The 13102-nt window shown below is 37.0% G+C and overlaps 1 protein-coding gene across 1 annotated transcript in view; it reads left to right on the top strand.

Moving 5' to 3' along the window:
• LOC102837579 (phosphatidylinositol 3,4,5-trisphosphate 3-phosphatase TPTE2-like) overlaps positions 1-5271 on the top strand; it is a 113301-nt gene extending 108030 nt beyond the window's left edge. The window contains exons 16-18 of the mRNA XM_006877427.1: positions 1028-1141; positions 4648-4718; positions 5175-5271. Of these exons, the coding sequence (XP_006877489.1) occupies positions 1028-1141; positions 4648-4718; positions 5175-5271 (282 nt within the window). The remainder of the gene's footprint in view (positions 1-1027; positions 1142-4647; positions 4719-5174) is intronic.
• Positions 5272-13102: the final 7831 nt, after the last annotated feature.

The following is a 13102-nucleotide window of genomic DNA, read 5'->3' as shown; positions in this document are numbered from 1 at the left end:
ATCCATCAGACATCAGCAATGATATCCTTTATTCCACATCCTCCTCTGAATCCTTGTTGAACCTCTTGAAGTCCTCTGTCACTGTATGCTTGCAGCCATTTCTGTATTACCTTTAGTAAAACTTTACTTGCATGGGATATCAAAGAGATTGTCCAGTGATTTCCACATTCTGTTGGGTCACCTGTCTTTGGAATGGGCACAAATACGGATCTCTTCCAATCAGTTGGCCAGATAGTTTGTCTTCCAAATTTCTTGGCAGAGATGAGTGAGTGCCTCCAGTGCCACCTCACTTTCTTGAAAGATTTCAATTTTTATTCCATCAATTCCTGGTGCCTTGTTCTTAGCCAATTCCTTCAAAGCACCTTGGACTTCTTCCTTCAGTATTGTTGACTCTTGATCATATGCTGCCTCTTGAAACAGTTAAATATCAACCACTTCTTTTTGGTGCAGTGACTCTGTGTATTCCTTCCATCTTCTTTCAGCCCTTCTTCATTCATGTGATAATGGAGTCCTGGTGACCCACAGTTAAGTGATCAGCTGATAACTGAAAACCACCGGCAGCTCTGCAGGAAAAAAAGACCTGGCAATCTGCTCTCATACAGATTCCAAACTAAATTAAAGTCACTCCCGAAGAGTCCATTCCAACTCAGAGCAACCTGATAGGATTGAGTAGGACTGCCCCATGGGGCTTCCAAGGCTGTGTATGTTTATGGAAACAGGCTAACCACATCTTTCTCCCACTGAGTGGATTCAAACCACCTACGTTCACTTAGCAGCTGAGTGATTTAACCAGGGCTCCACTCTGTAAAGATTAGCACCTAGAAAACCCTATGGGGTAGTGCTCAATCACCTGAGGTCGCTGTAAGTTGAAATTTGAGTCAAAGGCACCTAACAATACCAACATGAGGCTATGAGATGAAGCGTTCTTGATAAATAAAGGTAACCTAACTAGTGAAAATTTACTGTTAATACTTATCTGGAGGTCAGTTAGGTTTAATAGTTCTGAGATTCATGTGTTCATTCACAGATATATCATGATGCTGAAACAGACAGAGTAATAATTAATCTAATCAACTGTCCAAGTCTAAGTGATGATGTGAAAGTGAAATTTCTTTCTTCTTCAGTAAGTAATTTCTATCCTGTTCTTGTCTAGTCTAATGAATGATTTTAGTCTGGAATTTCTTTTACTGCAACATGAGAGATAGTCAACCCCTGGCAGGAAGGAAGAGAACACAGTAAGTCTTATCTAATCAAAAAACATTATTTTAATTTTTGAATTTTTGCTTGGTTGTGTTTTCTAAATTCTATAACACTTAATGAGCACTGGTGGCACTGTAGGATAAGTACTGGACTCCTAACCACATGATGGAAGTTCAAACCCACCAGCTGCTTTGTGGGAGAAAAATAAGCCTTTCTCTTCCGGTGAAAAGTGAAAGCCTCAGTAATCTTCTAGGTTGCTATGAGTCAGAACTGACTCGACAGCACCTAACAACAACACACAACTTAAAGGAGCCCTGGATGTACAGTGAGTAAGCATGTAGCTGCTAACTGATAATTTGCCAGTTTGAACTCACCAGGTGCTCCTCTGTAGAAAGAGATTACAGTCTGCTTCTATAAAGATTTATAGCCTTGGAAACCTGATGTTTCTACTCTGTTCTATGTTGTTGCTGTTGTTAAGTATCGTGGTGTTGGTTCCGACTCATAGTGACCCTACACAGGGTTTCAAAGGCTGCAAATCTTAACAGGAGCAGATAGCCTCATCATTCTCCCATGGAACAACTGGTAGTTTCTAACTGCCAAGCTTGAGGTTAGCAGCCGGATTCATAACCACTACGCTACCAGCTGTTCCGGGGGAGAAAGTAGGGGCTTTCTGCTCCCATAAAGATTACAGCCTCGGAAACCCTGTACTGGGTCGCTATGAGTTGGAACAAACTCCACAGCACATAACCACCACCTACCAGAGCTCCTTACTCTGTTCGATAGGCTCACTATTAGTCAGAATCAACTTGATGGCCATCAGGTTGGTTTTATACCCTTTTAGCGTAGTGGTTACGAATCGGGCTGCGAACCTTAAGGTCAGCAGTTCGAAACTACCAGCCGCTCCGCGGGAGAAAGATGAGGCTTTCTACTCCCGTAAAGATTTACACCCTTGGAAACCCTGTACAGGGTCGCTATGGGTCGGAATCGACTCGACGGCACTTCACAATCAAAATCACATATATTAATTATGAAATAAGGAGCCTGGTGGCACAGTGGTCACATGCTCGGCTGCTAACTGAATGGTCGGTGTTTGAACCCACCAGTTGCTCTATGGAAAAAAAGGTATGGCAGCCCTAGAAACAGTTCTGCTCTGTCCTGTGGGGTTGCTATGAGTTGGTTTTTGGTTTTCTCAAGTATGGAATCAGGAAAAAAAAAAAAATTAAATAAGAGGCTCAAAAAATGTACCTTTTTTACTGTATAGCAGTGTGATCTATATACTTGTTTTGTATCTTTAAAACACATTGCTCCCAATAATGTATAAAATACTTTAAAATGAGGGAGATTTTACTTTCCTCTGAATTGATTATGGTTTACAGATTTTACTTAATAATTCAGTACTTAATTTATGAGAAATAGGCATATTCCCCATTGCCTTTGGAAGATATGAGGAGGCTATAAAAGGTTCGTGGAAATTTTTCATTATCTTTTTGTCGTTGTTTTTTAAAGTTAATTTATTTCTTTTCTTATTTTGATAAAATATAAGAAGCTTACAATATATGACTGAAATAAGAATTGTGTGTGTGTGTGTGAAACTTCCATTACCTTTTTTTTTAAGTTTTTATTGTGAATTGAGTGATAGTTTACATGGGAGAACATCAGTTTTACACTCATCGTTTCATTGCAATGATTACAATCTCCTCTGTGTGTCATCAATCAACAGTATTTGCTTCTATTCCCTCTGGGGTTTGTTTGTTTGTTTGTTTTTTGGGGGTGGTGGTGGTGGTGGTGCTTGTGTACACAAAAACACTCAGGAATATGTAACCATTTAAACAACCAAAGGGCACATTCTGCAAGCCTGCCTCCTGGCTGCCAGCACTCTGTCTTTCTAAAATTACGAATTTTACGAATTTGCTTGTTGTCCTTGCGCAGGTATCAAGCGCAGGCTAATCTTCTCTGTATCTTTCCAATTTTAGTATATATGCTGTAGATCCATGTGTTCTGAGATCCATGTGTTCATTCAGATATATTATCTTTTAATTCCATTTTGTCACAAACTTTTTCAAGCCCCCTCATACACTATGGTAGATATGTTGTTGTTGTTAAGTGCTATTGAGTCGGTTCCGACCCATAGCGACTCTGTACAGGGTTTCTGAGGCTGTAAACCTTTACAGGAACAGAAAGCCTCATCTTTCTCCTGCGGAACGACTGGTAGTTTCAAACCGCTGACCTTAAGGTTTGCAGTCTGATTCGTAACCACTATGCTATCAGAGCTATATTATGTATATATTCATAATTTTAGCTTATATTGATCAGTCATATTAAATGTATGCCTGATATTATTCTGTAATAACAAATTTCTAAACCTCAATAGTTTCATTTTCCTGTCAAACCACAACTGCCAACATAATTGTGTAGGCCAATTTAAATTTTACTTCCTATGTCTTCCTTCACACCCTGATGGTTCTTTGTTAGGATAGACATTTAAGAGATTACAATTGTAAATGTGTTGAGCCAAGAGACCTAAATCATTCCCATATTGGAAGATTATCCCTTGAATAAATGGAGTTAATCTAAATTTTCTCTGGAGATCTAAACAAAAGCATGGGGTAAAGAGCATGGGAGTTCTGGTGTGGTGCTGTGAGTTAATGCACCAGACTGAAAAGCCGTTAGAACTACAAGGTTGGTAGTTCAAGCTCACCAGCTACTCCTTGGAAACCCTATACAGGGTCGTTATGGGTCAGAAATGACTCGACAGCACTTAACAACAACAACAAAAAGCATTAACCCTGGAAACTTTGGTACTATACACCCTTTGTGATTGTCAAGTGCCATGAGAGAAAAGCACTTTCAAAATATTTAGGTATTTCTAGTATTGTAATCATCAATGTTTCTGTTAAATCACGTCGATTCAGTTCCGACTCATAGGTACCCTGTATAGGGCTTCCAATGAGTAGCTGGTGGGACTGAACCACCAACTTTGTGGTTAGTAGTTCAAGTGCTTATCCAACAGTACCACAGTAGGACTCCATCATCATCAATAATCATGGCTAATTATCCAATATATCTGTTCCTTGCAGAAATTGATAGTATTTGGGAACAAATAGGCATAGGTCCTTAATAGATTCTATTTAGCATTGTCTGGATCAGTTTGAAGGACCCATACCTAAATTCCTAAATATCTATCATGGAAAAATTAAATGTTGTTGGTAATTTAAACATAAACAGCAAGAAAAGGACTAGCATTCTCTTAAAGCTTCCTTCTTTGCGTTCCCTGTGTATTGTGTTGTAGATTGTAGAATACTACATACTTAATTCTATGGTTGATTGGTAAATATGAAAGTAAACCAATAAATGAATTTTAATCACTTTGAAAAGATCAGTTCTTACTATCAATTTTATTATGAAAACTAACCTTTGTTCTTTTTATTTTTTAAATCATGTTTTTAGGATCTTCCTAGATACTATGACAACTGCCCATTTTTCTTTTGGTTCCATACATCTTTTATCCAAAATTACAGGTATGGCTATGATATAATCCAACAGAAATAGCTTAATCTCCAGTGTATGGGTATATGACAAAATTAATACAGATTGTCATAAACTCAATTTATAGAAACCAAAACTCCTCAAGTCACTGTTCTTCATTGCTTTACTCATTTTGATCCAGTTATTTTTAATTACTGGAGACCTACTTGTGTATTATATTTAAGGTCCATTCCATGAGTTGGTGTGAAAGTTAAAACATTCTATAATCAGGATTTGGTTGCGGTAATAAATGCCTCCCATAGAAGTTGAAGGTGTGTCAGCTCAGTACGTCCGGTCAGCTCAGTGAGCATATGGAAGGGACCAACAGAAAAGGGGTTGAGACTCTAATCTGGCCAGCAAGTATTATTTTTAAGCTCTAAGTAGTATTCCCTAAGGCATGACTTTACTGTTAGCCCTAAAATAAAATGTATTTGTTTTTCTATTCTTAGACTTTATCTTTCAAGAAATGAATTGGATAATCCCCATAAATCAAAAACATGGAAAACTTACCGACCAGAGTTTGCGGTAGAAGTATATTTTGAATGAGCCATACCCTACAGTTATATTGTAGCTGGTACCTCATTTTAACTATAGATATCATTGTAGCATACAATCATGTTCTTTTCTAGCCTGTGCATGTCTTTATCTTTTGTTTAAATATATATATGGAAAATTCTATGAAATATATACATTTGCTGATCTTTTTTTCTTTTTTGGAAAAACTGCAAGGTTTCCATCTTGCTATCAGATTCAATTGTAACATTGTAACAGGAACAGTAAGTATCATTTTGAAGAACTTTGAAATAATAGCACTTTCTCATATTAAAATAACTGTGATATGTAAAAATGGTGGTTTCTCCCCCAATACTGGGGACTTAATTTATTCATATGTGTTTGGAGAGATACTTTTTATGAATTTTTTTTTTTACATTTGTAGTTTCTATTTTCTTCCTCTACTTGATTTATAAACTATGATTTTTGTTGTTAAATGTTTAGCTATAAGAAACATCAGATTGACATTAAAGACTAAGGTTGAAACCCAGAGAGGAGGACTATTTCAGACAAGCAGCACTCTTCTCTCACCTCCACCCGCACGTTTCATGGAGTTCCAAGCACCACGTGGGTTGCTTACATGGCAATTCTCCTTTAATTAGACACATGCATCTCCATGAAAAGTAAAAGGGTCTTGATAAGCATGAAGGGGAAAGAATCTTCAGCAATTTCTGCTTTTGTATATCATCCTAAAAGAAGTTTTAAAGATCTATTTGCTATTAGAATAATCTAGACATTTTATATTAGCACCTACCAACTCTAATCCCACTAAAATGCACTGTACACAACCACCTTTACTTAGGATTGGAGAGCTACCTTTTCATTGTAAACATTTGTTAGTCTTATTCCTTTTGTTGTTGCTGTGGAGTTGATTCCAACTCTTGACAAACCCCTGGTGTGTGTCATCGTTTTCAATGGCTATCGTCTTTCCAAAGCAGACCACCAGGTCTTTCTTCTGAGACCCTCTGGGAAGACTCAAATGCTCACTCTTTTGGTGAGCAGCTGGGCGTTTGAACTGTTTATAACACCCTGGGATTCCTTGTCTTCTTCTTTGTTGTTGTTAAATGCTGTAGACTTGGTTCTAATTCATGACGACCCTGTATAGCGATTCTGAGGCTATAAATCTTTGCAGGAGCAGAAAGTCTCATCTTTCTCCCAGGGAGCTGGTGGGCTGAAACCACTGATCTTGTGGTTCTCAGTTCAAAATTTATCCTACAGATTCACCATGCTCCCTCTTACGTCCTTGGGGAGTCATTAATTTCACTTTAGAACTGGCTGCTCCTTCATTTTCACTGTATTTTAAGGTCAAAATTGAAATTAGCCTTATTGGAACAATTTTTCCTTTATTGGTAAGGAGCTCAACAATCTAGACTAAGTGGAAGTCACCAAATAAAAGGTATAGCAACTAATAAGAACTGTGGCTCTGCTAAAAACACAATATACACATTCCTGAAAAATTCTTCCAAACCAAAACGAAAACTACTGCCATTGAGTTAGCTCTGACTCATAGCAACCTTATAGGTCAGAGTAGAAAAAAACCTTGCTGCAGCATATTCTCAGTACTCAAAAAGGTGAAGCAACTCAAGTGTCCATCCATAGACAAATAAACAAAATGTGGTCTGTCATGTACAGTGGAATATTAGTCCCCTTAAAAGAGAAATGAACCTTGAAAACATTGTCCAAGTGAAATATGCCAGACACTGAAAGATGCATATTATATGAGTTCCCTTATCTTAAATATGGGTAAGGGACAAATTTGTCAGGACAAAACATGATTAGTGGTTACAATGGTTGGAAGGGTGAAGGTGTTTTTGTTTTGTTTTGTTTTGTTTTGTTAATAGTCATGTTGGTAGCAAGCTGCAGTTTTATGGATTGAAAACATCCCTTTCCTCTAAATTGTTGTTAAGTGCCGTCCGGTTGGCTTCAACTCATACCAATCCTATGTAAGTTTTCTGAGGCTTTATTTAAATCTTTGTGGGAGCAGAAAACCTCATCTTTCTCCTGCTGAGCAGCTGGTGGGCTCGAACTGCCAACCTTCTTGTTTGTAGTCCAGTGCTTATTATACAGAGCTACCACACTCCCCTAGCTATAGTTGGGAGACAGCTGAAAATAAAGCAATAAACAACTTTGTACTTTGCAAAAAAGCACACACTAAAAAAAAAACAAAAACAGAAAGAGTTTGTGGGACTAAAAATAGGGTTTGCTGCAGATCATTCCAACTAAGCAACTTTGTAACTAATGAATTTATCAAAAAATGGCCTAGACCACTTAAGTTGGCAGCTCAGAATGTCTGGATATTGCCACAATGGGTATTAACAAAAAAGTGGAGATTCAACAATACTTTAATTGTAAGTTCTATCTATTTTGGCTCCTCTCAGAGGAAAATAAAAACATATAGAACATACTTTCAAGATACTTCCACACTATTACTAGCATTACTCCGCATATGTATGTATATGTATACATGACATTCTGTAGTCTGTGTTATAGAAATGTGTTACAGCAAAACAAGTTGAACAAAAAATTCATGCAGCGATCATCCACAGGGACTGCGATAGGTTTCAATGAACAGGGGGAAAAACTTCGCTGGGTTAGTGAAGAATGGTGTTGGTGGTGTGCCGTGGAGTCGGTTCCGACTTAGAGTGAGCCTGCATAGAGTTTCCGAGGCTGTCAATCTTTAACGGCACAGAAAGCGTCACCTTTCTCCCGCAGAACGGCTGGTAGTTTCTAACCGCTGACCTTGATTAACAGCCCGACTCATAAACACTACACTACCAAAGTTCTCTTTTTCAATACTATCGAGAAGAAGGGAAAGAAAACCCAATTTTCATTTGAATCTTGGTTTTTGACAGAGAATTTACAACCGGGGTTTCTCCTTACTAATCCTTCATAAAAATTTCTAACAAGCCACCCTTCTTTCTGCTTTTGCTTACACAAAGAATACTTTTAAAAGCTTCTTGAGGTATTGCTTTCTTTGAATCCAGTGTGAATATTACTTTGAACGACTTGAAAAACTTACAACATAGTGTATCAGAATGACACTGGATTCCTTAAATAGAATTTTCTAACTCAGGATAGAATTTTCCAAAACTCCATAGCTAACAGTTCATTTTATAACAAATAGAATGACGTCCAGACAAATCCGTCACATACCATCGACACTGTGGTGGAGGTAGAGTCAGTCTAGTGAGACAAGTTCACAGCTGCAGTGCAGATAAAGAATATGCATTTATGTTGTAAGAGAGATTTTCTGTAACTCTTCACCAAAGTAAAATGCCTGAACTAAACCCATGTTTCTGTTGCATTCTGCAAAATTAAAATCAAAGTTAACTATGCGTATGCTTTAGGCTCATTATCTGACTAGCAACCCTGGGTGGTTGTTGTTAAGTGGTGCCAAATTGGTTCCAACTCATAGCAACCCTGTGTAGGGTTTCTGAGAAGCAGCTGGTGGGTTTGAACTGCCGACCTTGTGGTTCACAGTCCAGTGTTTATCCTACAGTGCCACACCAGTAGTCCAGCAGTTATGGGTAGCTGGGAATATATTTTCTCTGCAATCAAGCTAGAAGCATATCAATTAACTATTTTTCAAACTCCATGAATACATTTTTCTATCATATGGCCTCAAGAAAACTTTCTTTCATTATAAAGATGCAAAAACATCCTTTTAATGAAAGGTCTCAGGAAAAAAAACCTTCACACCACTCTTATTGGGGTTTTCCAGGCAACTGTTTACAAGAAAGATTTCATTAGAGCAAGTTTTTTCTAAGAGAGCATTGTCTTCTAACTAATCCCCTGCTAGCCCCCACATTATATTGATTTACATTTATAACCTCCAATGAAGTTTATAACCTTCAATGAAATGCTGTACCTTAGGTTCTTTGTTCTAACTCCTTAAATATGTGGCGCTGTAGGATCAACACTGGACTGCAAACCACAGGTCAGCCGTTCAAACCCACCAGCTGCTTCTTGGAACCCTTACACAGGGTTGCTATGAGTTGGAACTGACTCAATGGCACTTAACAAAACAAAGCTCTGTACTTTTGGTTTTGTCAGTTTCAACTCAGTGGAGCACAAGTCCCCCATTTAAATGGATCTTTAAAAAGCTAAATACATTCTCTGAATTTCCTTTTAAGGTTTGAGTGGTTTTTCACCACAACATTTTGGGGGCTTGTCCATGATTCAAAAGTGGCTTCCCTCTTGAGTGGACCCAAGGAATCATGGATTGGAGTATTGGTGTCAACTTAAAAGTCCATTTCTGCTTCTTCAAGGCCTCAGAGACAACTATTTCTGGAGGTGAGCCATTCTTGGATTTGAACTTTCACTAATTGTGTTCAAATTCTCTGAGAATTTATTGAACGTCTATATAATTTCTATTCATAATTTGAACATTATGTGTAGCTCTGTTTATTGATTCTCATCATCTTGAATTGGTAAGGGGATCATGAATTAGTAAAGTAAATAGTCATTTTTTTGAATAGGTCACCTGAATTAAGCATGTTTATCAGAATCTAGAGGGATTCCTATCATAAAATAACTGGAGAGAAGTTCTCTCTTTTATAATAGCAATTCTAAGACGCTAAAGGGTAACAACAATCATAGGGAGATATATCTGAAATGGCCTAGGAAAATGTTGACACTCTAGCTAGAGACATGAAGTTATAACCATTTCAATAAATCGGTTGGTTAAGCAAATACTGTGATTTCCAAAAATTAAAAGGACTAAAATTAACTTGGACAAAATATAAAAAATGGTAAAAATATTCATGAAAACTTAAAATACATAAACTTTATGTCAACAGTAATTGTTGTATAACATTGGCTTACAATAATTTCTAATATCTTTAAACAATTTACTGATATTGAGTTAACATTCTTTATACTCACTTGTATTTATGCCACACCCCAAAAAGTAGGTTTGCTGATAAGTGTGTTCATTATTACTACTAAAATAATTACACAAAAGACAAAGTTTAAAATGTTTATTTTAAAAGAAATGATTTAATATAGTCAAAGTTTTCATCTGTCTGGCTAAGAATTTAATACGGCTATTTATGAAAAAATTAAAAGCTTGAATGTCAAATAAATAACTCAATATTTATTGGTTAAGAGAGTAACCTTATATGAAGTTCTCCTTGCAGCATCTAACATTCAGTTGCACACATTGAACTCTTAAACTTTAGTCACCCTCTTACCTCCACCCAACCACAGGAATACAGTCCCTTATGATTGTTTTATTTTAATAGTTCAACCAATTATCCCGATGCAAAATTTATTAAAAAACAAAACAAAACAAACAAACAAACAAAAAACACTCCCCTGCTTAACCCAATTTAATTATTTTTGTAGATGGATCATACTTAAAGCCAAATATTTCCAGTTCTTGATAGCAGGGTTATAGTTGTTATTACCGCCACTGAAGTATTGGAGAGTGGCCCTCTTTCTGAAGCAACTTCTGCTCAATAAGCTGAATTAATTGCATTTATAAGCTTGCAAACTGACCTCAGGACTGTCAGTAACCACTTACATGAACTCAAGGTATGGATTTGAATTGTTCACAATCTTGAAATGTTAATACTAACAGGTGGTTCCTGACATCCTCAGAAACCCAGTTTAAAAATGGTCCTTTGGCCTTCTACCTCCTAGAGACCTTCTAAAATCACAGTAGTCAAGATTCAGGCCCATCAGCTTGAAAATGCTCCTCAGGCAGAGGAAGTGAAAGAAAATGCCTTCTCTGATAAGGCTGCAAAGCAGGCTGAATTCCCTTTCCTCACATTCGCGCATAACAGCCATGACCAGAAATAAAATAAGGGAATAAAAGAATTGCACCCTTTAAAATTGCTTACCTCATGCTCTCATTTTCATAGACAGGCCATATTAAGTTAGGCCTAAGCCAAGTCCATACTTTTTTAATTTTTAATTTTCCCATTTTTCTTATCTTTTCAAAACTCTTGGCAAATACCAAGAACTAGCCTCTGAGAAGGAAGTCAAGAATTGGGAATACACTAAATGTTATCAACACTCCATTACATATTTATGGATGGGCCCTGGTAATAATGTCATTTTGCCTATAGGTTTGCATGTGTCACTACTCTAAACATGTTTAACTAGCATGAGGGCATACCAAGTAAATATAACATTAACTTTTTGGAAAGGCAATTTTTTAGGAAATTTTTCAAAAATGTTTTGCTGTGGCTGGCCATGTTTATGAACTCAGCTGACACTATTTTATAGTGATGAGTGCTTCTAGAATAATCTTTACGACCCCTCTTATATACGCAATCCTAATGGACCCTCTTGTCCATGGCCGATGTTATCTTTCTCATGGCTGCTCACCAAGTAGATCCTGTGATCTAATGATTGGAGACCCAGTAGAAAATCCCATAGTGTGACATGATCTAGCTTACCATCAGACTGAATCCAAGGAAGAGCAATGGAAAAGAGAAGGCTGTAAATTTAACAAAGAATCTTCTTTATAGGAAAGGCCACTGAAGATTTCCATATTCCTTTGCTGACCACTTTTCATGAGAAGGAACATTTGTGTAGGGGTAAGATCATAGGGGTTGTTCAAAAGAATTTTTATATATTTTTATACACATATTTGAAAAGCTTCAGAACAGATAGTCAGACGGTGTTCTGTCTGCTCAGCAGTTAACACAGGTAAACCTTTTGAGGCCTCACCTGGAAAGTATCTCTTTCCAACTGGTCCTATGTTTCAATGGCAAATAGATTTTATTCAGTTAATATATTTGTTAGTTATAATTTGCAGTATATCTATGTTGGGTTGAGGCTTTTCCTTGCTGCAAAGTCATGGTTGCTTTTGTTGCTATATGGAGAGGTCCAGATATATTTTGTAGCAACAGAAGAACATACTTTACGAGCCAAGTATTCACCACTATTTGTGGAACTTATCCCATTTTTCAGAGACTCCATTACCCTTATCACACCATTCTTCTGGGCTTATGGAACTAATGGAATCATCAAAACTCAATTGGCAAAGCTCACATCTTCTATGGGATTAAGATGACTGCAAGCCCTCCAATTAGTATTGATTAATTTAAGGGTTATTCCTTTTGATCTTTATGAGTTAATTCCTTATGGAGTTGTAACAAGCCAACCCACAAACTTACCCTATATATTGCTGGTTCAAATCTAATACAAGTAAATTTATTAAAGTGTTATCCACCTGAATTTCTTAAGGTTTTTAACAGCAAAGGTACTGAAGGATCTACTGCAACACCTCTTTTGCCTGGTGATTATGTTTATTGGAAAAGACATTAAAAGAACCCATTGAACCTCAATGGAAAGGATCTCATTTGATCTTGCTCCTAATTCATGTGCTGCAAAATTGCAGGGTACCAAACTTGGATCCATCAGTCCCAGTTGAAGAAGGCCTCAGCTCCTGAATGGATTCTGAAACCCTCTGACTCAAATAGTCCAAGGATGAGAAACAACCAGCATCTGAGTAGACAACTTCTTCCCAAGACTTCTAGACCTGACTTGAAACTGACTGCAACCTGCAGTATGACTTGGACCTTTTTAATCTAGAAAACTGCTATATTTTATCAGCTCGGACCTCTGAAATAACTTGTTAAATGAGAGCTTTACCTCTATTTAATTTTTGGTAGTTACCAGAATCATAATCTCCAGCTGTATTGTGATAGCTTTAATGATTTATCTCATCTGTGGTACTAGCTTTTGACAATTATAGTTATTTTTGTCCAGTTCAAATGTATACCTTGTATGAAGATTTTAGAATTTGTGGTTCTTTATATTCCTTTGTTTTAGAAATAGTTTTTTTTTTTTTTTTTTTTTTACAAACTAAAAT

This window comes from Chrysochloris asiatica, unplaced genomic scaffold, assembly GCF_000296735.1.
Source record: "Chrysochloris asiatica unplaced genomic scaffold, ChrAsi1.0 scaffold00494, whole genome shotgun sequence".
In the NCBI taxonomy this organism is placed as follows: domain Eukaryota; kingdom Metazoa; phylum Chordata; class Mammalia; order Afrosoricida; family Chrysochloridae; genus Chrysochloris; species Chrysochloris asiatica.
This window is presented reverse-complemented; position numbering and strand designations above follow the sequence as displayed.